The sequence below is a fragment of the Cervus elaphus genome, chromosome 5 (genome assembly GCF_910594005.1).
Source record: "Cervus elaphus chromosome 5, mCerEla1.1, whole genome shotgun sequence".
Lineage (NCBI taxonomy): Eukaryota > Metazoa > Chordata > Mammalia > Artiodactyla > Cervidae > Cervus > Cervus elaphus.
The window spans coordinates 120,137,260-120,163,079 of record NC_057819.1 but is presented as its reverse complement, the minus strand read 5'-3'; the positions used below and the strand labels follow the sequence as shown (position 1 = coordinate 120,163,079).

Below are 25,820 nucleotides of genomic sequence, written 5' to 3'. Positions count from 1 at the left end.
CAGGGCACATGTTCAGAAAGACAAACAGGGCCCAGATACAGGGTTGGTATACTATGCTAAGAATACACCATACAAAAATATACTCTGCCAGCTGTAAGGAATCATTAATTTTAAGCAAAAAAGGGGGCATGTTTTGGATGGCATGAAAAGTTGGACACAAGGAAAGTGGTTAGGACATTATTATAAAAAATATAGATAAACCACATCAAGGTACTACAAAACTAAGGAAGTGGCTATGAGGAAGGGTGGGGTGTAGACCTGATGCTTTACTGAGGTATTTATGAGGAAGAATCAACTGGGAAGAATGACCAATTCAGACGTGGAAGCTGAGGCGGAAGGAAGAGTCTAGAATAATTTTGGAGGGTTCTGGCTTTTACGGATTGGGTGAATGATGGTGCCACTAACAGAGATGGAAACCCAGAGGGTGGAGAAGCAGGTAGAAAGTGAGATCAGTTCACAGTACCTATGGGAGCACTCAGGATAGCTGGCAAGTAAGGTCTGTGACTGCAGAGAGAGATCTGTGAAGGAGTTATAGGTCCCACACAAGATATCCGCATTTGAGGTCACTGATGTAGATAAGCCAGCAGACAGAGGGCACAGAGCAAGAAGAGAGATGTTAGCGGAGGTCCATGCTTAGGAAGGAGCGGGGAAGAGTGATCTCTTGTCAAGTGAAAACTTGACAAAGAACAGAGAGAGGGGGAGGATAGCAGAGAACAGTGACATAGATGGTGAGAAATATTACAGGCAGAAACATGCAATGTTAATAACAAGAGGAGGGGGGCGTAAGAACTGAAAAGCCCCTGTTGAAGCAGTAGGGAAAAAGTTAAGTGATGATTGGTAAGGGGTAGAGGCTGAAGATAAGGCCAAGAGGAGTACAGATTACTTTCTAGGCCGTTTACCAATGTGAAAAAGAATGTGAGGTGTTAACTAGAGGAATTTTGCTTTTTGTTTAAGGAAAACATCTAACCATATTTATATGTTAAAAAGGAAACGCCAATATAAATAGAAAAACTGAAGATTTAGGATGACAGGAAAAATCACAGGAACAGGTGTTGCCGAGAGCTGAAGAGAAAAGACCAAAACCTTTAACAAGGAGTAAAGAACACTTCCCCCTAGGCTGAGGACAGGAGAAAAGGATGGGCATAAATTAATCCTACTAAATAACTAAAGAGCTCAAATTACAAGAGAAATAAATCAAATACTTGGTTTCAAAAATTCAACTTCTGCAGACAGGCAAGCAGCATGACCTTGGGCAGGTGAGAGTTGCTTAATAGCTTAAAAATATGCAACACTTTAACTCTTCCAAGATGTGGGTCAACCAAAAGACTAAGAACCCGTCAGTGCCCCCACACCTTTCACTAGTGTGATCTAGGTCACACTGCCCATGTTCCCCAATTAACTGTCTCCAGCAATGCCGAACAATTGTGCTTTCTCCAACCCACTGACTAGAGTGTCAGCGCCACGTGGGTGAGGGCTTTTCTTGTTTTGTCCAACATAGTATCTTTGGTGCCTGGTCTATACTGTACTCAAAAATTTTTCATTGAATGGATAAATATCAGGCTCTTCAAAATTCATCCCAGTATCTGTGAAATCCACCATCTCCTATTACTACAAGCCTTGCTATCGAGCCGGCCAGCTGTCCTGATGAAGTCTAAGCCAGGTCATCCTCAGACACCACTGATTCTGACTTTCTTGAACAGTTTTCATACTATTAGTCTATGTGTACAGCTACAGTCCTTAACAATCAGAAGTCTGAGGGACTGCAGCAGATAGAAGAAGCACAAGATGGCCAACTTAACCTCTATTTGGTTTAATCATTTTTTTTTTTTTTAATGAGCCCTCCTCTGCTTAGGTTACAAGTCTATGAAAAGTAATTTGCATTCTCTAGGCAAACACTGGAGAAGAGAAATCTACTCAATAGTTAATAAGGAAGTCAAAACATAGTGAGGATATTAAAAAATTAATGTAGTCCACCATTCATGGGTCTTCTCAAAGCTCCCTGTATAGTGGCTTCTTAAAAAACTAACCATAGAACTATATGATACAGCATTTCCTCTCCTGGGTATATACCCAAGTGAACTGAAAACAGGGACAGACATTTGTTACACCCATGTTCCAAGTAGCATTATTCACAAGACAAAAGGTGGAAGCAACCCAAGTGTCTACAGATGGATGAATAAACTAAATGTGGCAAGATAAATATATAGCAATAGTACTCAGTCTTAAAAAGGAAGAAAATTCTGACACACGTTACAACACGGATGAGACTTGAGGACATCAAGTTAAGGAAATAAGCTGGACTTCCTTGGTCGTATAGAGGGTAAGAATCTACCCGCCAGTGCAGGGGACACAGGTTTGATCCCAGGTCCGGGAAGATCCACATGCCCTGAGGCAACTGAGCCCCTGTGCCTAGAGCCTGGGAACTGCAACAAGAGAAGCCATCGCAACGAGAAACCCACACACAACTAAAGAGTCGCCCTCGCGATTAGAGAAAACAGAGGAAGCCGGGACACAGCAGTGAAGACCTAGTCCAGCCAGAAATAAATAAAAGAAATAAGCCCGTCACAAAAGGACAAATATGGTATGATTCCTCTTACATGAGGTACTTAGTCAAACCCAGAGACAAAGTAGAAGGGTGGCTGCCAGGAATTAGGAGGAGAGAGGATGGGGAGTTATTGCTTAATGGGGGGAGAGTTTCAGTTTTCTAACATCAAAGAAGTTCTGTGGACACTATGGTGCTCATGGTAGCAAAACAATGTGGACGTACTTAACATCCGTAAACTGTCCACTTGAAAATGGTTTCGATTTTTCATGTGTTATTTTACAACAGTTTAAAAAAAAAAAACACCCTTGAAAATCAAAGAATCAGCATTCAACCACACAGGTATTTTTAGACTGTTATTTTATCTGGTTTATGAGGGAGAATGATGCTGTCCAGACTTCAGTTTCTACTCTAAAATGCAAATATACTTGTGAGATTTCAGCTACATTTTTTCTCTTTAAAAAATAGTGCTTTTTAAAATAAAACATTTACTTTGAAAAGAACTGGCTAATAGAACCATAAGCAAAATGTATGAGCATTTGCTTTAAAGAGAACAATGTGGGCTGGGCCTTAGAAATAACACACATGTTTTATATAGACCAATAATCACTTTCTGTTATGTGTCCAGTACCGAGGGATAACATCTCTCCCTTCTCTTAACCTACAAGTGAAGGAAATAGCCCTATGAGGTAAAGTATTAAATGAAGTAACAGTGGATCAAAAATAAATAGCAGTAAGAGAAAATAAGAATTCCTACCTCTTTTGGCAGGTGTTTGTTAATATTTTGGAACTAGGGAAAGTCACACTCAAAGGTGAGCACTCAAACCTCCTTCAGGGTTTCTCCAGACCCTGACCCCTCACCTTCTGGCCATACACTTCTGATCCTGTCATTCCCTTCAATTCAACAGCTCTCCAGTCACTCAATCAGGCTGGAATGAGACCCTCTGTTGTGGCAATGAACTGCTTCACATGCACTCTGGTGAATGCTCTTCCCTCTGCCTGCATCCCGTTCCCACCAGATCTCTCATTATATCTATCTACCAAAGTCCTATCCTTCAAAGCCCATCTCAAATACCAACTCCTAGAACTATGACATGAATACGATTTCCCAGAGAAAAGCTACTTCCTTCATTAAACTCCCATTCTACTCTTAAAACACCCAACATCTATTCAAAACTATCTGTGTTCTTTTTTTCTCTCTCTAGCTCTATGTTACAAGCTCTATGGCTAAAAAAGTAGGCTTATTCTTTTCTCTTCTGTTTTCCAGAGAATACAATCATCATTCATGTTTATTCAACATATAGGAGACCTAGGGAGATTCATAACTTGGCCAATGAGAAAAGTTAAGGAGAGCATAAAGTATCAATACCTACTTGGTACTGTTTTAGGCACTAAAATGTGATTTAGTAGAAAATCTTAACAGCACAGTAAAGCAGCACAGACCATGGAGCCAAGCTGCCTATGTTTAAACACTGGCTTTGCCAACTAACTTGATGCGAACTTCATGGACGTTATTTAGCTTCTCTGGCCTTACTTTCCTCATCTATAGGATGGTGAGACTATCACCTACCTCATAGGATTGGTGTGAAAAACTGAATTCACACACAAAAATGCACCTGGAATAAAGCTTGGCAAATGGTACACAATGTGTATTAGCTGTCATGTTTATCACTATTATTTTTTTCCCAGAAATCAATCTCTCCATTAGGGGTAAATGGAGAATATCAAGTTAAGACTTCTCAAGTTTCTTTCAACTTAGAGATTCCATACCTTGGTGCCACATGACACTGAAGATGTCAGAGATCATTAACAAGTTGACAAATGGGGACAGGCTTCAAAAGAGAGCTAGAACCCAGAAGATGAGTTTTTTTTTTACATGGAAAGATGTAAGCTGACTAGAGAAGTATGATGCAAGAAGGAGGAAAGCTAAAAAGGGAGGAAAGCTAGAAACAGCAAAGTCTAGGAAATTCGAAAAAGTGTAGAACATAAGGAAGATAATTTGGCTAGTTTATGTTTTGAGAAATGGTAGAAAATAAGATATAAATGACTTTAAAAATAGTAGACTAAAAACAACTGATTATAAAACCACGTTACTTTTTCATTATCATTAACACTGTGTTTTTGAAGGAGAAAGATTTCTAGTGACAGTTGATCACCATCTACTCTAATAATCTGCCTTGAGAAAAACTCACACACTATAAATCTGATTCTTTAGCAAGAATCTGTACAAAACCCAAGAATTTCAACACATTCTTCTAAAGCCAAAATAAGTAAATGCTAGATTACACTTGTTTTAGAAGCATCTCTTTTTTTCTCTGCCGGCTTAAAGAAACAAAGAGCTGATTACATAAAGATCTGATAAAACTAAAACATAAAGAACTGTACTCTTCCACAAATTGCACTAAATTATTAACAGTGTAGGTCAGATCTTATCATGCTCAAAACTCTGTTTCCATCTCAGGCAGAAGAAAAATGAAATCTTCACAACAGCCTAAAAGGTCCTGGTTGTTTGGTGCTCCCTGCAACGCCTTGTTCCTCTCCCTGACCTTATCTCCTAATAATTCCTCCTTCTGCTCACAGTACTCCAAGCATGCTGGTCTTCTAACTGTTCCTCTAACAAGCCAGCATTGTCCTCTTCAAGGTCTTCATATTAGCTGGTTCCTCTGCCTGGAAGGATCATTCCTCCAGAAATTAGCTGGGCTCACTCCCTCACCTCCTTATCTAGTATGCTTAAACATCAGCTTGTCTGTAAACACTTCCCTGACCATGCTGTTTAAAAATGCAAAATATCCCCATTCCTCTCTTCAGCTTTATTTTTTTCACCTAAGGCATTAATCATCTTCTAACATACAGTATAATTTACATATTTGTTTTCTCTCTTCCCCTCACCACAACGTTTCATGAGGGTCGGGTCACAAACCAAGAACACTGGTAGGGAACAGGCACACAGAAGTTATCAACAAATATATTTCTTGAGTGAATGAACTGCAGATTAGGCCATAGTATGTCCCATCTGGGTACAGGAAAATACAACATACATTTTTTTTTCCTTCACCACTTAAAGTCTAAAAATGAATTTTGGTATGAAAGACCTTCCACTGGGCTTGGCTCTGGAAAGTTTCTGGAAAGTGAATTAAAACAGAATCTCTGCTCTTTAGGAGTTCGGTGATGTGTATACAGAAAATAGATATATACAAAGATCATTCACACACACACACACAAAAACACCAAAATGTATGGGAAGCCAGAGGAATCTGAATGACCGCCCAAAGGGGTGAGGGGGCAAAGCTTCCGCTAAGATGATAAGAAAGCTACGATTCCCCCGAACTCTCGACTGGTATGATTGTTCTTCCTTATATTATTGGTGCGTAAGCTTGCAACTCCATATAAATTATTTACCCACATCAGAAAGGCTCTTGAGCAGGCCGCAGAAAAGTTTAGTGAGGAGGCTGATGCTAGTCAGAGATACACTCAAAGCTACACAAAGATCACTGACTATGCCTTTCACTGTCTTCAGATTTGGCAACTTTGGCCTGGCAGGTCCCCCGATCTGGAGACTAGCATCTGCTAACTGCTGCTGGCTCGGGTCAGAATCCTCCCCGTGCCGATGCCTCCCGGAGCCCAGCACCCTGCAAATCCCTTCCCGGACAGGCGAGCGCCGCCTCCGGAAAGCCGCCAACTGGGCCTCATTAAGAGTTGTGGGAGAAGCGGGCGGGCGACGAGGCTTCGAAAGGCTCCTCGAGTCTTCAGTCCCGCACTCCTACCCCTCCCCGGGCCCCTGCGCCTCGGCTTCCTGGAAGCTCCGCCGACTCTTTGTTAAGAGAGGCCGCGGTTCCCTGGCCCTCACTAGGCCCCGCAGTTGCCTGCGGTGCCCCCAAGGGGTTACGGCCCCGCGTCCAGACCCACCTCGCGCAAACCTGCTACTCTGGCTGCAGAGGCAGCTGTTGCTACCGCCGACGCGGAGAGAACCTCACGGCCCGCAGTACGCGCGGTCCAGGCCCCGTCCCGCCGCGCTCCTCCCTCTCCGCCCCCTTCGCTGCCGCCGCCGCCACCGCCTCTTGGCCCGTTGCTGACGGAGGGGGGAGGGGAACAAAACCGGACATGCGCAGTGCGGAGAGCGCGGGCCGAAGGGCGGAGCCTGGTCTACGGCTCCCGGAAGGCGCCGCGGGCTCTGGGTCTTAAGGCTCCCGGATACCTCACAAACGCCTCAGAGCCTTACAGCCATTGCTGCTGAATGAGGAGTGTTTATGGCCCGTATAGGGAGTGGGTCTGGGAGTGAAGAAAATAGTAGTGGCAGGGAACCGCCAAAAAAAAAAAATCCCCCAAAAGGGGCTCGAGTGGAAAACACATTCACATGAAATTGCCGATTCCCTAAACTCTGCTCCTTAGCAAATACGACCTGGGCGACATTTCTCCGCGTGCCCCTGGACACGTGGTCTCGTAGAGCATGGTGACTTTTAACTTCCGGAGCACGGGTTCAGCGTGATGACAATTAGACTGAACCCTAGCGGAGAGCACTGGGATAGGCGCCGGCAGCTCCGGCCCAGGGGCGGTGCTTACGTAATTCTCCCGGCCGCCCCACCTCGCCTCAGCTGGGCGGGGGAGCAGGCGGTCTCGCGCAGTCCCCAGGGCTGTGTCCCGGCCCCGCGCCGCGCGCAGGCGCGGGCCAGCCTCACGCATTCTACGTAACGGCTGGCGGAGGCTACGTGAAGAGTGGCGCGGCGTGACCGAGCTGCCTGGTCAGGCTGTATCCTAGAGGCGTCGGGGCAGTGAAATCGCGGTGACCCGGCAGGCGGTGGCCGGGACCGGAGGCAGGCGGGATAGAGGCGGCTGCCGCAGGAGCAGTGGGCCGGGTTCTAGCCCCCGGTGCAGGTAGGGCGCGGGCCGTGACGCGCTGGTCGGTGGGGCCGGGCCGGGCCGAGCGGTGACGCTGAGTTGCGTGGCCTACCCGGGTCCCTATTCCCAGTCCAACCCCTAAGTCCAGCTTTTTGATGACATGCTTCGATCCCCGCGCCTTCTCGCCTTTCCCGATTTTCTTAAGAACATACCAAACTTTGTCCCTGTTTTCTGTTGGGAGTGCTGTTCGGGGTGACTTTAACGGTTTTGGGCAACTTCCAGAACTCTGAGCAAATGCCAACCCGCAGAGCAAAGTTGGAGCGTGCAGCAGGAATAATGGAGCAGAGAACTGATTCTCCGTGTTGGGGAAGAGACTAGACCCAGCTGGTTTAACAGAAGCAGCAACCTCGGTGGTGAATCTTCTCTGCAGGTTTCCAACATAAGACATTTTTATCCAGCGTGTGGAAGGAGACAGGCTGGAATTGTCTCCATGATCTCCCAAGCTTTAGGGTCTGGCCATTGTCAGAAAGACCCACTCTAAAATGCCAACAAGGAATGATTTCCACACTTAATACTCATCTTTCGTTTTTAAGTCCTGACCCAACCACAGCCCACTCCAGTATTCTTGCCTGGGAAATCCCATGGGCAGAGGGGCCTGGCGCTACATTCCATGGGGTTGCAAACAGTCGGAGACGACTTGGCGACTAAACCAACCGCTGAGACTGCCAAATAAGCTAGGAGAAGAAATCAGACAGAACTTGTCAGTGCCACTGTGCCCTGTCCAGGGAGTCTTGGGTCTGCCTCTCCAGCAGGGTTTGTGCATTTGAGAAATGAGTTGACAGGTGCCTGCAGAGAGACTTCTGAGACTGAAGGCCAAGGCACAGATGGCTTGGATAATTTTAACCTAAATACTCTTAAAGGGGCTCTGTTACAGTGCTGAGTTATCTTAGAAGTGCTTCTGGTCTAAACATTCTAAGTGGAAATTCACAGACCTTTTGGCAGGCAGGCAGTCAGGCTTACTGTGCCAATGTTCACCTGTATTTGCTTCTCTATTTGAAAAAGTTTCAAACACGGATCTATAAGGGAATACTAAAGATGAAGTATTTTTACATCTTACAGGGTGTTCATAAGGCACAGTGGAAGGAAGTAACAGGAACTGCTATTTATTGCGGGCCTTACATGTGCCAAGCACCTATCTCCTGTCGCATCCACTGTAGCCCTACGAGGCATGGAGTGAATGGACATCCCTTTTTTGTACCTGGGAAACAGGGACTTAAGTTTAATTAGCCCAAGATCATACAGCTGGCAAGTGGTAGAGCTGATGTTTTGTTCTGCTTTTAATTTTATTTGTTAGTTTATTTTTGACTCTGCTGGGTCTTCAATACTGGGAGGGCTTGTCTCTGGTTGTGGTGCCTGGGCTTCTCATTGCAGTGGCTTCTCTTGTTGCCAAGCACAGGCTCTAGGACCTGTGGGCTTCAGTAGTTGCAGTTCCCAGTCTTTCCATCACAGGCTCAATAGTGGTGCTGCACTAGCTTAATTACGCCAAGGCATGTGGGACCTTCCTGGATCAGGGATTGAACCCATGTCTCCTGCATTGGCAGATGGATTCTTTACCACCGAGCCACCAGGGAAGCCCATCGTACTAACCTCAAAGATCAAATGTTGGAAAGGATAGAATATTGACGTATCCTTCGTGGCATTTCTCAAATCATTTGTGCCTTTCAAAATTTATGAACTTCGTCCGATTCTAAGACTATTGCTTGAGCAGCCATGAGTTGGAGGATATTGGGCAATAGCCTTTGATATTGAACCAATTTCCTTTATGAATTTATGGTGTTGTAAATATGAGATACAGAATATTCATGATGCCAGAGCACCTTGAGAGATTAGTCTGTACTCCCTTTTGCCACCCGTTCACTCTTAGTGCTCAGCTGCCTGCATCCTGCACCACTTCCTTGCAGCTGCCAATCACGACGTCCTCATTGACATTTGGAAATTTTTGGTCCATATTTTACTTGAACTTTCTGCTGCAGTTGAAACCAACCTCTGTTTCCTTAGAGATGTGTTTCTCCTTTGGCATCTGTAATATGATAGCACTTGAACCAAAGTCTCTTTTTGTCCATCCATTCCTTAGTTTTGCATTGGAATTCTCCCTACTACGCCCACCTCTTAACTTATAATTTGTTTCAAGATGTTTTGGCGTGTTTTTTTTTTTTTTTAAATCTAACTCTTCATACTCCCTGGGAATCTGATCTATTCTCACACCATCTTATTTCCAACTTAGGCTCATATCCTGAATTCCAGGCATATATTTCAAACTGCTTCCTTTTCTTTTTTTGTAGAATAAGTTATAATACCTTTTGGGATTGTGAAAATTAAGAGATAAATGTTAATCATCTAACATATTGCTTGAAAATACTCCAAACCTTTCAGCTGGTACTAAATTTAATTTATTGTCTTCCCCCCAATTTTTTTCCCCTCCTTTGTTGTTCTTTGTCTTAAGGACGACTTTGTCCAGCTGTTAATCAAGCCAAAACTTGGAATCACCCAAGATCTTCCTTTCCCACATTCTTTATGTTCAGTCCCTTTATGTTGACAAATACAATTTTTAAATACCTGTCAAATCTATTTTCCTGTTCATTCCCAATACCACTGCCGGTTCAGTCGTGTTTTATCTTCCATCTATCTTAGCCACTTCCAGTTTTTCCCACCTCAGGTGCCCTTCTCTGATTCACCTGTGTATGAGCTGTCAGGGTTAAATTGCAGATATGATCGTGGCACTCTGGTACTTAAATCCTTTAGTTGATTCTCATTATCCACACGTCTTAGTGTGGTATTTAAATAAGAACCATCATGTTTTTGGGCTTTCCTGGTGGCTCAGTGGTAAAGAATTGGCCTGCCAACACGAGAGACTCAGGTTCATTCCCCAGCTTAGAAGATCCCCTGGAAAAGGGAATGACAACCCACTCCAGTATTCTTGCCTGGGAAATCCCATGGAGGGAGAAGCCTGGTGTACTACAGTCCATGGGGTCGCAAGAGAGTCAGACACAACTTAGCCACTCAACAGCAACGTCATCTTGATCTGGCCTGTGCAGATCCCATTTGGGTCTGCAAAGCCAATGTTCTATCATTCCAGACTTCTAAAATGTGCTGCTTCCTGCCTCTGTGCTATAGCTGTTCCTCACATTACAGTGCCTTTTCTTGAGTGTGAGAACTATCCTTTTATTTTGTAAAGAATTTTATTACAAAAACATCTTAGAAAAATTAGAAAAATCATGCAGAATGCCCATATTCCTATCATACATAATAACTACTATTTATATGTGGATGTATGTGTAACCTTCCAGACCTTTTTGTTTGAGTATTTGCTTCTAAAACAACATGGGTTGGGTTCTAACTTCATTCATTAATGAACAAAAAGTAAGCTTGTATTTGTATATATGCATGGTTTAACCAGTTTCAGATTTTTCCTATCATGCTGTAACACATATCCTTAAAGCTAGATTCTCTTGGCATAGCATCTGAAACAGTGATGTGCTTGTTGACAGTATGTTTGATTTGCTTTGGTAGGAGCATTTTATGAAAAGTAGTGAAAGCCAGAGGGGTTTTTATGTTATTCTACAGGAACTGGTTAGCCTTTGTTGGTTATTGAATCCTTATAAAACAATAGTCATGTCTGAGAAGAAGAATGGTAGTTTTTAGAGAGAAGTAGGGAGAGAGTTGAGACAGGGAAGACCATTTAGGATAATACTGTGTTTCTTGAGTAGGTGGTGATAACTTGGGTTATCATGGTGGCTTTGGGAATCCAAGAAGGAAACACCAGAATTTGGTGATTGGTTAGATTTCAAAGGGAAAAGAAGATGAGAAATAGGTGTCTTGCTCTTTTCAACAAGTAAGAACTAGAAATATGGGATTGATACTAATATCAAAATAGAGAAATTCAGGTACCTGTTGATTTTGAGATGACTTTTGGGCAGGGTCAGAATGCAGCCTGAGAGACAGGCTGTCTGTACAGTCTGCAAACGAAGAATTGTTTTTGCATTTTTAAAGTTTTTTTTTTTTTTAATTAAAGAAGAATATGCAACAGAGATAGGTAATTGGCCCACAAAGCCCATGATATGTACTACCTGATATTTACTATACTATACAGAAAAAGTTTGTAAGGCATCAAAATGGACATGTCTGTTAGACATTTGGTGATGTAGGGCTGGTATTTACATAAAAAGAGAGGACTAGAAATACAGCCTAAATAGATTTGGTGATTGAAATCTAACTACTATTCAAACTCTGCCTCACATGCACTCCCCTTTTTTGTAAAACCTCACACATTTGGTAAGATGATTTCATTATCCTTCATATTTTCATATCATTTGGCACATTTTTCTTGCCAGTCAGATTTCATTATATGAGATTAACATGCCTGTTAATAAAGCTATTTCCTTCAGAGGGTTGTTGAGAGGATTAAATTAGTTGCTCTTTGTAAAGCCTTTAGGAAAGTGTGTAGCGCTTTGTGTCTTAAACATTTGCTTTGATGGTGATGATGATTTGCACATATAAAGTTGATTTAATGCTGAAGAGCTTTTCTATTTACATATTATTTTTATTACAACTAATAAATAGTTGCATCTCATTCTTTTATTATTCCTCTTTCCAGTTTCTATATAAAACTTTTTATAAGCACTCAAAAAAATGCTTCCTGAATACACAGTATAAATGGAAACCCAACCTAAAGGAATTAAGTGACTTGTCCAAGATTTTACAGATAACTAGTGGGAGAGCCCAGACTAGAACCCAGGCCTCTTGAGCCTACCTTATTGTTGTTTATATAATGCTATCTGAAATGAGTAGTATTCAATAAGAAAAGTGGGAGGATCTTAGATTTAACTCTTTACAAAATGTGATCAGTATATGTAGAAAAGCTGTCCATTTAGGGTTTTTTGGTTTTGTCTTTTTTTTTTTTTACTCATTTTTAAGGTGCAATGAAAGGCTTCCGTGCTTTCTGTGTTGTCCTTTTGATATTTGGGAGTGTCTCTGAAGCCAAGTTTGATGATTTTGAGGATGAGGAAGACATCGTAGAGTATGATGATAATGACTTTGCTGAATTTGAGGATGTCGCAGAAGATTCTGTCACTGAATCTCCTCAACGGGTGATCACCACTGAAGATGATGAAGATGAGACTACTGTGGAGTTGGAAGGGCAGGATGAAAGCCAAGAAGGAGACTTTGAAGATGCAGATACCCAGGTAAAGCTGCTTTTTCACTGATTTCTCGGGAAATTGGAAGCATGGGACATGGTGTAACTAGCACGTAGGGAGACCTTTACTCTTTGGTATGTTTGTTTTTATTCAGCAGGTGGAGCTCTTCTAAATGTTTGTGGTTCCTTGCCACCTTTTATATTCAACAAAGAATAAATTGTATTTTTCTCCTCTATGGAAAGCCTGGATGGGGGAAGGAGTGGGCTAGATGTGTATTTGTGTGTGGAGGGGTGGAATTTGTGTCATTTAGAACCCAGGGTTCAAATTCATGGAGAGTTGTCATTTGTTTAAAATATGTCATATCTCTGTGTCCTGTGCTTGCTGTTTTCATGTTCTCTTTTCCTCTACAAATGTTGCCTGTAAAAATGAGATAAAATTGCTCGTGATATTTATGGGGGAAACAGATTGTGCCTCGTTTTTGTAGGAGGGAGATACGGAGAGTGAACCATATGATGATGAAGAATTTGAAGGTTATGAAGACAAACCAGATACTTCTTCTAGCAAAAGTAAAGACCCAATAACAATTGTTGATGTAGGTATATAGATTTTGAATCCCAAAGTGACAAACAAAATATCTTCCTGTCATTAATCTCAGAAATATAATTAGTGACATGCAGCTGATGTAATCCTGGGCGTTGATATAATTCTGGGAGTGGTGAAAGAGTTTGACATCAGTTCCTCTGATAACACTGTGCACATAGAGAAGAAACCCCTATGTTTTTATTTTAGCCTTCCTCGTTTTATTTACCAAGGAATGAAGAGGATAGACTTTGGGTTTATTTAGGGAATGGGGCTCAGAATCAAGATAAATACAGAGGGGTTTCCAGCTTTTCATTCTGTTTGATTATCCTCAGATTTCCTTAAAGAATCTTTTACAAAAATGACCTAAAACACCGAAATGGGCCTGTTTTTCAAAGTATAACCATATTCAGTGACAGTTATCTAAAGTATCCACTTCCATGTATGGATATTCTCCTTCTCCTTCATCCCATGAGTTAACTTTGTCCTCCAAAGCCTCAGGCGACATTGAATGGAACAACTGTCCTTCCCCAGGTTCCTGCACACCTCCAGAACAGCTGGGAGAGTTATTATCTGGAGATTCTGATGGTGACTGGTCTGCTCGCGTACATCATGAATTATATCATCGGGAAGAATAAAAACAGTCGCCTTGCTCAGGCCTGGTTTAACACTCACAGGGAGCTTTTGGAGAGCAACTTTACCTTAGTAGGTAAGTTAAGCTAATACAGGTCTAGCCACCTGCTTCAAAACTGCGTGCTAAGAACTGCTTATTGCTCTCAGTATCAGCATCTAACTGCTTTCCTGCACTGCGAAGAGGATGCTTTTCTTCCTCTCTCAAGGATCCCTTTTTTGTTAGATTTTGCATAATGAATACATTGCATTTATGAAATAGCTTTCTCATCTTTCATTATTCATCATTTGCTATGAAGCTTCAGATAGAAGTGAGGTAATCAGTGTTATCAAAAGTTGATAAAAATCCAGCCAACAGCAAAGAGTTTTGACATTTTTGGTAGCTTGTGAAATGCTTTCAATTCGTCTTTTAGAAGTCCTTCAGAATTCCTTCAGGTTTTAGGCACTTTGGTTTGAGATCCACTGCAGAGGTGTACTTAGCATGCATGCATGCATGTAGAGGTGTACCCTGGAGTACCTTAGAGGAGGCCCTGTCATGTGTGGTGTAGGGGTAAGGTGGCCTCATCCACTTTGACCTCTGTTTGGCTTTAAACACTCTATTTCCCTTTGATAGTAAGCAAGTATCCATCTCTTCTGCTCTTTAGTGGGACTGTTTACTATGTTTCCTGAGTGCTTTGCATACATTGTTTCTTATTCAATCTTTAGAACAAAATTGTCAGTTGGATATAGTTTCTGTTTTCCTAAAGAGGAAACTGAAGTCCAGAGATGTTAAAACTTGTCTAAGCTATTCAGTTGCAACCATGATATATTAGAACCTAGTCAACCTACTTCCAAAATCCATGCTATCCACAATAGTATAGTCTTTCAGTACTTTTTGACCTGGAAATTAGGAAAAATAAAGCACTTCACTTCCTCTGGTGTGTTTTTAGTTGGTGTATTGGTCTGCTTTACCTTGTAAGGTTGGACACATTTTTTGGTACACTTAATGAATTAAATGAAGAGAGGAAATGACTAGAATGTGAGCTTTTTTGAGTTATTAAAATTGGAGAAGGAAATGGCAACCCACTCCAGTATTCTTGCCTGGAGAACTCCGTGGACAGAGGAGCCTGGTGGGCTACAGTCCATTGGGTCACAGAGTCGGACATGACTGAGTAACAGTTTAACACACACTAGCTCTAAAATACAACTCTTAATACCGTTTTTATTTTGCTGCTGAAAAAGCAAACTTGGATAAAGTTAACTGAAAGGAGACACAATGAGAGAGTGCTGACTGGTTAGCATTAATGATATTTTTTATTCAGTACATAGGTTTTGTTTTTGGTTTTTTTTTTAAAAAACTATGGACAGACATTTAAATTGACTTTGTTCCATTTTGTACCTATTCTTGAGATATTTATACTCCAAGCTGGATGTCATTAATTGATAAGGACACACAAGTAATGGCTCGAATCCATAATTTTTTAATGGCGACAATAAGAAGTAAAAGGAATAATGCCCATCTCTTGTAATCTATGTGTAGAGGAGAGTTCTATAAGATAGCAAAGTATTGCTCACCTAAAGTTACCGTCATGTTGGGGTCAGAGTAGAAGAGAGTGTGGTGACTAGGCCCAACATTTCCAGCGGATCATGGTAAGTGGTTTTACCCCCAGGGGATGATGGAACCAACAAGGAAGCCACCAGCACAGGAAAGCTGAACCAGGAGAATGAGCACATTTACAACCTGTGGTGTTCTGGCCGGGTGTGCTGTGAGGGGATGCTTATCCAGCTGAGGGTAAGTGGGGAACTTCCGGTGCAGTGTATGTATTCCTATCATTTTTTCCAGTGTGTTCTCATAGCCTGTAAGTTCAGTGTCTTGGTTTCTTCATGCTTGACTTAAAGTGAGATCTAAAAGTCATCTTTGGGGAATTAGCTGGTGGTCCAGTGGTTAGGGCTCCGTGCTTCCACTGCAGGGGGCCTGGGTTCAGTCCCTGGTCAGGGAGCTAAGATGGTGCAAGCAAATAACTATAAATATTGTCTTTTTACTGACTGGCTAATGTAGCGTGTATTTTATGAAGCATGTGAGTTCCCTCCTAAGGTCTTTTCCTTATAGCAAGTAGAAGTTGTGATTGTTCTCTTGGGTTTCTTTTTTCTTGTTTTCTAGTTCCTCAAGAGGCAGGACTTACTGAATGTCCTGGCCCGGATGATGAGGCCAGTGAGTGATCAAGTGGTAGGTATTCGTCCCCTGGTCTTCTCTGTACAGATTGGCTTCTTCACATCTTAGAGCTTGTTCCATTTCTTGCCTGGATTATACTTGGACTTTGTGAAAACTCATGTCCCTTGTCCCCTCCAAAATGGAACCTTTTCTGTTTAGACAGATCATGTTCCACTCAATGTGCAGCTGCAACTAGGGGGTGCGGGGGTGACCCAGGAGCTACAAATAATATCTGGTTAATAAGGGCTGTATCAGTAATATACAATATTTTGTATATTTTTATTGGACTTAAACTCAATTGTTATTTAAAAGCTCTCTTTTTTTGTTGTTGCAAACCTGTTTGTTTATATAATTTTTCTAATATGGCCGCAGATGATTTAATCCACTCATTTTTAGAGTCTCATCAATTAAAACTCAACGGAGGAAGTTTTGCTGCATCTTCAGCATCTTTTTCGTAGAAATTATTCTTTACTGTGTTGTGTTAATCACTTTTAGTTATTTCCTGAGGTAGATTTAATCTTTGCTTTTCCTCTGAGCCAGGCAGCATTTTACCTTTTTTTGTTGTTTTTTGTTTTTTTATTTTTCTCCCTGCAATGATAAATAACCTCAGCAAACATGAAGTTCTTTATATTTTTAAGCCCTGTTATCAGGAGGGTTCTGCTCAGGGTGTTACTTTGTGTAGTTTCCCCTCAGTGATCAAAGGGTAGAAAACCTTTTCTTTAGCAGCTGCCATCTCCTCAGGTCTTTGCCATATCTCCCTCCATTAACATTTCCTTCATCCTCATATATACTGGTAAATTTTGACTTGAGCTTTCAAATAAAGAGTTAATAAAAGAAACGGGACCCTGTTTTATCATACCAGACTCTTCAGGCTTATAACTTTATCTCTCTGGTGCAGTGTAGAGTATTAAAAACTGTTTAACTTGCTTCTGGAGTGTTTCCAGTGCTAGCAACCAGTTCTCTGACTCTCCAGATGCCAGCGGGGTGGCCAGTAATTCAGTTCAGTTCTGATACTGTCTACCTGGAGTTAGTGCCAGACCCACAAGATTGCCCACACTTCAGATGCCAGTTGCAGGTATCAGGCCACCAGACATCTGATTGCCCAGCTATAAATCTATAAAGTTCCCACAGCCCTCCCCTCAGAGTCAATAATTTGCTGGAATAGCTCACAGAACTCAGGAAAACACTTTACACTTACCAGCTTATTCTAAAGGATGAAGTTCAGAAACAGCCAAATGGAAGAGAGGTGTGGGGCAAGGTCTGGGTGTGGGGTGATGCACAGAGCTTCCATGCCTCTGGAGCTTAGGCCCCTCTTCCCAGGGCCATTCAGGCTTTGGCAGAATTCGGCTCCTGGAGGCCATTCTCAGGCACTTGCTGTGTGGTCCGGCTCCCACCCCTCCCTGCCCCCCGCCCCATTGCCCTTCACACTTTGAGTCTTTCTTCAAGTAGGGCCCAGTCCCTTCTGAGGACTCCCTTGGTTATGTCAGTCCACCTGGGGGTGGGGGGCGGTGTCCCTTTTGATTAACTCAGAGTCAGCTGATTAGGAACCATCTACCAAGTAACACAGTATCATGGGAGCAATAACACCACATTCCCAAGTCCTGCTCATATTCAAGGGGAGGATGTGGCAGTCGGCAGCAATCTTGGAGGCTGTCTTAGAAACCTGCCTATCATAGAACCTAATAGGTGAGGTTTTTTTTTTGTTTTTTTTTTTTTAAGCAAATAAAAGTAACTATGAATGATGAAGACATGGATACCTACGTGTTTGCTGTTGGCACTCGGAAAGCCTTGGTGCGACTACAGAAAGAGATGCAGGATCTGGTATGTCAGGTTCTTCTAACTCAAATAATATGTAGAAACTGTGTCTCTTTATTACATAAAAGTTCAACTTCAGGGCATAAGATAATTATATAACTTGAACAGTTATATCACTTTGAAACAGGTCAGTACCTATTCTCTTAAGAAGTTCCTGTGCATAATAAAATATTATGTCTTACTTTCAACCACTTTTTCCTCTAGAGTGAGTTTTGTAGTGACAAACCTAAGTCAGGAGCGAAGTATGGACTGCCTGACTCCTTGGCCATCCTGTCAGAGATGGGAGAAGTCACAGATGGAATGATGGACACAAAGGTAAAGACAATAGAAACATACATTTGCAGACCTTGGCCATATATAGGGCCTTCTCCCTGAAAGTTCCACTGTACAAATTAATCATTTTATCTTCGTTTTCCACACAAGCATTAAAATACCTTCCTTAAACACTAGACTCACTTGTCAAAAAGGCAATTTTATTAGCCAAGAAGTTCTCTCTAAACCAAGAATCAGTTGTCCCTAGGATTGCTAATGGCATTTAGGCTTTTTGGAAAAGGACTACAACTTTAATCCTTATCACCATGTCATTTAGTACCTTTTTTTTTTTTTTAAGTTTCAGTTAGAATAGAAAATGAGTATAGGGATTTCCCTGGTGGTCCAATGGCTAAGACTTTGTGCTCCCAGTCCCCAGGGGGCCTGACTTCAATCCCTGGCCAGGGAACTGGATCCCAGACGCCAGAACTAAAGATCCTACATGTAACAATTAAGACTCGACACAGCCAAATAAATAAAGAAATAAACTATATTTTTTTTCTCTTGGTTGTATATGGTAGCAGCACATCTTACTATCATATAAAATAGTATAAGATGAAAAAAAAAAAAGATAGTATAAGATAGTGTAAGATAAAATATAAGATAGCTGAAAGACAGTTCTAAATGTAAGTTCTGGGTAATATGGTGGTGAAGAATCCCTGAAAACAGTTTATTTAGATTTTATGTTCATGCTTTCATTCGTATTTTTCTTTCTTTGTTTTTTTGGGAGGTGGGGTATGGTTGCTTTTTTCATTTGTATTTTGAACATTATTTTGGATAAATTTTCAGCTACTCAGTAGGTAAGATTTTTGATCATTGGTGTGACTAAAAAAGGTACTAGTTTCATTGTAAAGCTTTAGGCTTCATGACATTGTGCAAAAGTAAGGAAGATTAAAGAATGAGTATCTTTATGAAAAAAGGGAGTTGCATCAAACCTACTTTAAAAAAATAATTTTCTTTATTTCAGATGCTTCACTTTCTTACACACTATGCTGACAAGATTGAATCCATTCATTTTTCAGACCAGTTCTCTGGTCCAAAAATTATGCAAGAGTACGTATGAGATAAAAATATTGATCAGTTTTCTTCACTAGCTTTCTGTGTTGAAATACCTGCAAGGTGCTTCTGCAATTACCCTTCCCAAATGAGTTTTCCTTTGCTTTGACTGCATGCGTCATGAAGGTAATTGAAAACCTATGGGAAACAATCAAATAAGCCCCCTCTGTTTGCATGTGTCACTGCATGTATGCATCACCCCCTCAGTGAGGTAAAGGAGAATCAGTCTAGGGTCTTTTTTTTTTAATTTATGATGTGAATCTGTGATGTCTGACTTGTGTTTGATTGATTGCAAATGTAAGCATTTTGTAATTCATGGCCTTTTCTGGCTTCCTTCTTTAATGGTTGGGTGAATATATTCTTGCTAGTATATTATCAGATACCCTTAATGCTTGTAAAGTTTCTGGCTTTATAAAAACATTGTTCAGACATACATATTTAGGACTTAAATTTGTTGTTTGATTTCACACCCGGTCTCAGGAGAGCACATTTAAGTTTACCCTTGTTGTAGAATTGGTTCTGACCTCAATTTTTGGCCAAGGACTGTGGAGTTGAGTACAGTTAAAAAAGCCAGTTTGGATTTTAGTTTTGTGTCAAAATCACCAAGATAATTAAAATTGCTTATGCCTCTAGATAGCATTACATCATCCTTACCTTGCTCAGCTGAGTTATAATACTGTGGGCAAAGTATCACATTGCGGATTCATGGAGCATCTTATATGGGGTGAGGGTATGGAAGGTTGAAAGTCAAAGATTACAAGAGGAATCTTTGGTGAGTCAGAACTGAATTATTATATGCTACAGTAGATTATTTCTAAATTTATCTGATCTCGACTCAAAAACAATAGCCTTCATTATAGGAAGACGGATAAAGAGTTGGAAATAAAACTTAAAAAATCCACCAAAATTAAAAGGTTTTGAAATATGGGCCTCATACTTAAATATAGGCTCATTTCTGGCTCCCCAGGTGAGATGAAATACATCCTGCCTGGAGGGGACATCACTGGAGGTGCTCAAGGATAGGATAAAGATCACTTGGGAATGCATCCATCAGATAGACGAGAGGACCAGATGACCTGTAAAGCTCCTTCGGTCTCTGAGATTGTATTTGACTTGGGGATGCCAAGACAAATACTGTGCTGATTATTTGCAGGTATCTGTTCATCTAAGTGAATTGTGTGACTTATGTGCATGGAAAGTCTCTCTCTTAAGTTCTTTCTAAATAGCCTTTTCTTTTATGACAGGGAGGGTCAGCCTTTAAAGCTGCCTGACACTAAGAGGACACTATTGTTTACATTTAATGGTAAGTGTTCTGCTTCCTGAGTTCTTTGTTTTCTGTGAGGTGCTTTTAAGGAGAGTATGGCTTCTTTCTAAAAGATAGGAATAAAAAAACTACATTAAAACTAAGCCCATGCCAGCATCTTGGTATTAGGTTTCTTCAATAAGAGATCCTTGTATATATTTTAATTTCTATTTGCTGCTGCATTTTAGCTGTCTAAGAAACTTGGAGAAAGGAGCCTATTAATGTAAAAATAAAAAGTTAATACCAGAAGTCTGAATGCTGCCATTAACTCAATAAGAAAATGGTTTTGTTTTCCAGTGCCTGGCTCAGGTAACACTTACCCAAAGGATATGGAGGCTTTACTACCCCTGATGAACATGGTGATTTATTCTATTGATAAAGCCAAAAAGTTCCGACTCAACAGAGAAGTAAGACTTTATTTTTATTATAAGTTGGAGCCTCTTTTTGTTGTTCCCCTCCCCCTGTTGAGGGGCAGCGGGGAGGAGGGGGTCATCTTTTGCTTACTTCAGTGATTTTATCTTTGCTTGCTGGCTTGAAACTGCTCGGTGGGAGTGGTTTTATGAAAGAATACTGGACTTTTGTTTCTGCTGGACTGAAATGGATTTCTGATGAATTGCTTTGTTTCCTGGGGAAAGGGCAAACAAAAAGCAGACAAGAACCGAGCTCGAGTGGAGGAGAACTTCTTGAAGCTGACACATGTGCAGAGACAGGAAGCAGCCCAGTCTCGGCGGGAGGAGAAGAAGAGAGCCGAGAAGGAGCGAATCATGAATGAGGAGGATCCTGAGAAGCAGCGCAGGCTGGAGGTAAGACAGACTTTTCTTACACTTATAAGGGGATGCCTGTTGGCGCCATATTGGCTGTTAAATGTAATTCTGTGTAGGCATGTGCACAGGCTAAAAGCTTAGCATTTTCTTAGCATTTGGGACAGTTATCACTATAAAAAAAAAGGAGGAATAATCTTCCCTGTTCAAACCATGTCAGATTGAGTCTTGATCCTGGTGAATGATATGAATTATTCTGTTCCCAGCACAAGGCCTTTCTGAAAGTTCCACTATCATCTTTCAGGCCAAACACGTACTGAGGTAGAAAGAAATTAGGAATTTTAATAGAAGCTGACACATGCACCTGTGGTCCAAATAAACTTGTTTTATAAAATTTCTATTTTGATTATAGATTAGAGAATTCTAATATTTTTTATTTGTATTTTGTTTTCTATTTTGTACACAGCTAGAACCTCAAAAGTTACTTGTTGCTTTTGTTTTAGGATTTTTTTTTAATTTATGTTTAATTGGAGGATCATTGTTTTACAACATCATGTTGGTTTCTTCCACACAACAGCATGAATCAGCCAGAAGTATACATGTGTCCCCTCCCTCCGGAGCCTCCCTCACCCCATCCCACCCCTCCAGGATGTCGCCGAGTCCCCGCTTCAGCTCCCTCTGTCACACAGCAGCTTCCCGCTAGCTGTCTGTTCTACGTACGACAGTGTACGTGTTTCTGTGCTACTCACCTGGCCGCCCCCCTTACCCCGCTGTGTCCCAAGCCTGCTGTCTCTGTCTGTGGCTCTATTCCAGCCCTGAAAATAGGTTTGTCAGCACTATATTTCTAGATTCCATATATGTGTGTTAATATATGAAATTTTGTTTTTTCTGACTTCTCTCTGTATAACAGGCCCTAGGTTCATGTACCTCACTAGAACTGACTCAAATGCTTTCCTTCTTATGGCTGAGTAATAGTCCATTGTATATATGTACCATAATTTCTTTATCCATTCATCTGTTAATGGACATCTAGGTTGCTTCCATGTACTAGCTATTGTAAATACTGCTGTAGTGAACACTGGGGTACATATTTTTTTTTTCAGTTATGGTTTTCTCAGGGTATATGCCCAGGAGTGGGATTGCTGGGTCATGTGGTGGTTTTATTCCTAGATTTTTAAAGAATCTCCATACTGTTCTCCATAGTGACTGTATCAATCTACATTCCTATCAATAGTATGTGAGGGTTCCCTTTTCTCCACACCCTCTCCAGCATTTATTGTTTGTAGATTTTTTCATGATAGCCATTTTGACCAGTGTGAGGTGATACTTCACTGTAGTTTTGATTTGCATTTCTCTAATAATGAGTGATGTTGAGCATCTTTTCATGTGTTTGTTGGCCATCTGTATGTCCTCTTTGGAGAAATGTCTGTTTTTAGGTTGTAGTATGTTGTGTTTCAAACATTAGCATGTTCTCATATTTTGTGAAGTTAAGATGCCATAGTCCAGCTGTAAAATTTTAAACCTTGTAAATGGCTAGTCAAAAAATGAGAAAAACAGAGTCCTGGGAAATGTGACTTTTAATGAGAATAACCTCAAGGATTGAAGAAAATACTTGGAAGTAGAGGAGGCAAGCTGCCAAGAAAAAGCGAGCCCTCGTGTGGTACTTGAGCTGCCAGTAAGAGGCATGCCATCGAGTGAAGTGACCAGAATAGCACAGGCCTCCTCTCATCCTATCTTTTCTTACCATTTTCTGTTTGATTTGGTTTGGTTTAGTTGGTGGGTATTTTTCCCCTGAAAATATTGCTCTGTGTTTGTGCAATCTTCTTTATAAATATAATTGGCTTTTTAATAGATACACAAGAAGAATCTACATGGACTCATTAATAGATAATGCCTTTCATTTTTCTATGAAAAAAAAAGTTCTCCAAATATTTCTAGGGTCTGAAACTATAATAGGCTTAAGATAAAAGGGGGCCCAGAACTTAAGTCAGATTGTAAGTTGCTTGTAGGTATAAACCATGTCTTTTTTTAGAACCACCACTTTGCAATATCTAGGCCTAGGTATCTTGTGAGAAGATCCAATGAATTAAATGGGAAAGGACTTGCCCCCCTCTCCCCCCACCAAAAAAAATCCTATAATGAGTTTCTGACTTGAATGGCTCATATATACATGTGATCTTGACTTTTTTGCCACTGCTGCTGGAGCTTTGCTTGTTTTGTTTTGTTACATATTTAATTTGAAAAATATAGAGAAACATATACCCAGATATTGGGGCTTCCCAGGTGGCACTAGTGGTAAAGAGCCTACTTGCCAATGCAGGAGACTCAAGAGACATGGGTTCAATCCCTGGGTCAGGAAGATCCCCTGGAGAAGGGCATGGCAACACACTCCAGTATTCTTGCCTAGGAAATCTCATGGACAGAGGAGCCTGGCAGGCTACAGTCCATGGGGTCACAAAGAGTCGGACACGACTGAAGTGACTGAGCATACGCTCAAGCATACTCCTAATTCCTAAATAAAAATATGATAAAAATTCTCAATCAGACATTATGGATTGAAATGTGTTGGGCTCCAGTGTAAAGGCTATGCCAATAAGAAGAGATTTATAATTAATAACCTGATCAAACAAGATCTTAAGATTTTCTGAACTGAAATACAAAGCTTTTGCAGATACATACGTTATGATTAAAGTTGGGCTACTGTTTCTTATATTTGGGAAAAATCTCTGATTTTTCTTATGTAACAAAGTCTGCATAAGTGTACTGTCTAATTTCACTCTAGAGATTTTAGTTACTTTTACTTCAAGGAAATGGCAACCCACTCCAGTATTCTTGCCTGGAAAAGCCCATGGACGGAGGGGCCTGGTGGGCTATAGTCAGTCCGTGGGGTCGCAAAGAGTCAGACACGACTGAGCAACTTCACTTTCACTTTACTTCAAGTTAATTTTCATTAACCAACATGCGTATTAGCAATTCTTATAACCATCTTCTGAAATGTTATTTGTGGTGTTAGCCTAAGCAGTATAGGCAGTATTCAGTTCTGATGTTTTTTTTTAACAAGTACTTAAATCTTAGTTTGGATTCCCTCTTTCTTTTTAGGAAGCTGCTTTGAGGCGTGAGCAAAAGAAATTGGAGAAGAAGCAAATGAAGATGAAACAAATCAAAGTGAAAGCCATGTAATAGCCATCCCAGAGAGCTAAGTCCTAATGCCACCTTTAAGTTCAAAATTCACGGGAAACAAAAGCTACCAGTTCATTTCTCATCTTAAAGTTTCCCAGCGACTGAGAAATCCTTGTTTCATCACCTGTTCTGTTTTGGCTTGGAGTTTTACAGAGGTTATAGATACATTGGAAGGAGTCTGTTTCAGTCATTTTCTTCCAGATAATCAAATTATTTTGATTATTTTATAAAAGGAATGATATATGAAATCTGTGTAGTTTTAAAATATTTAAAAAATTATAACATGAATCATCAGTACTTTTAGTGCTTGATATTTGAAGAAATATCATGAAATTTATAGATATATAATTAGAATTGTTGCTTTTTTGTTTAAGCTAGGCAGTTGAAATGGCCATGAAGATTGACTCTAAACCGCAATTCCACAAATAACAATTGGAATTACACAATAAACATTTCTTGGTGTTCTCTTCTGTGTCTACATTAAACTTGTGAAAAAAATAAAATTTAGAACACTGTATGTGGTATTGAAATTTCAGGGACTCAACAGTCTAGTTCAGTATATGTTTATAGGTGGGAGGTGCTTATGACAGTATCATAGGGTATCTGTAGGCTTTAGGATACTTACATGTAACGGAAACTTCTAGGGATAGGAAGATAAGAGCACGGTTTTCTCCTTACCTGATACAATGAGCTCATGACAATGTGAATGCTGTATTTTAAGTGGCTGTATGTTTTCTTGAGTAACAAATGCATGAAAAATTACCTGCTTCGCCTAGGTGAGGTCAGTGGTCTGCGTGAAGTCAACAAACGTTCTCCTTGGTTGCTGCAGCCTGTCGGATGTTCATGGAGAAGCTCTGTACTCTGTTATGGCTGTGTCCCTATGCTTCTCCTGCTTTTATCTCTTCCACAGTTGAGGCTGGGTATATTTCTTCAAAGAAGTAGCCATGAATATGCATAAATATACTTTTTAACATGAGCTTTCCTAAACTATAGAGAGTTCTTCCTGCCTCTTGAGGAAGGAACTCTTGGGGGAGAGGCCCATCTGTTCTGCACGAGCACTTAGCTTGTTCAGATCTCTGCATTTTATAAATGCTTCCTACTAAGAAAGCATTTTTTTAAGTCACTGCTTGTACCAGGTAATTTTTGCTGGGGCTGGGAAAGGGTTGGGTTTTTTGTGGGAGAGGGGTGGGTGGGTATTTTTTGTTGGTGCTTTATGTGCCAGTGTGTTCCGAGGCAATAACAAGTTGCTGTGAAAACAGCATGTGCTGCTGCCTTTGTAACTGCATGGAAACTCTCCACATGGGTTTTTCTCCAGGTCAGTGCAGAAATGTGTAAGCTGGGAGAAGCAAATATAATATTTTTTTTAACAGTTCATGAAATTAAGTTATTAAAGATAACAAAAATAAAATAAAGTTGAATTACT

General features: G+C 40.9%; 2 protein-coding genes across 2 annotated transcripts in view; one reads left to right on the top strand and one right to left on the bottom strand.

Moving 5' to 3' along the window:
• The window catches only part of DDX42 (DEAD-box helicase 42), a 35,031-nt gene extending 28,405 nt beyond the window's left edge, over positions 1-6,626 (bottom strand). Inside the window, exon 1 of the mRNA XM_043905009.1 lies at positions 6,449-6,626. The gene's annotated coding sequence lies outside the window, so the exon portion shown is untranslated. The remainder of the gene's footprint in view (positions 1-6,448) is intronic.
• A 489-nt stretch (positions 6,627-7,115) lies between these two features.
• On the top strand, positions 7,116-24,912 carry CCDC47 (coiled-coil domain containing 47). Its single transcript, XM_043905019.1, has 13 exons — positions 7,116-7,414; positions 12,353-12,621; positions 13,058-13,165; positions 13,687-13,861; positions 15,432-15,553; positions 15,923-15,988; positions 17,693-17,794; positions 17,993-18,103; positions 19,065-19,150; positions 20,398-20,456; positions 20,754-20,863; positions 21,092-21,259; positions 24,317-24,912. The coding sequence occupies exons 2-13, from the start codon at positions 12,358-12,360 to the stop codon at positions 24,395-24,397; spliced, it is 1,452 nt and encodes a 483-aa protein (XP_043760954.1). The 5' UTR covers positions 7,116-7,414; positions 12,353-12,357; the 3' UTR covers positions 24,398-24,912.
• The last annotated feature ends 908 nt before the right edge of the window (positions 24,913-25,820 follow it).

What these genes read in the sequence shown, in the direction of transcription:
- CCDC47 (XM_043905019.1), top strand. Translation starts at nt 12,358, where the DNA reads ATGAAAGGCTTCCGTGCTTTCTGTGTTGTCCTTTTGATATTTGGGAGT. An exon ending in GGTCCAAAAATTATGCAAGA is followed by an intron (nt 19,151 to 20,397) that starts GTACGTATGAGA and finishes CTTTTATGACAG; the next exon opens with GGAGGGTCAGCCTTTAAAGC. An exon ending in AGAAGCAGCGCAGGCTGGAG is followed by an intron (nt 21,260 to 24,316) that starts GTAAGACAGACT and finishes CTTTCTTTTTAG; the next exon opens with GAAGCTGCTTTGAGGCGTGA.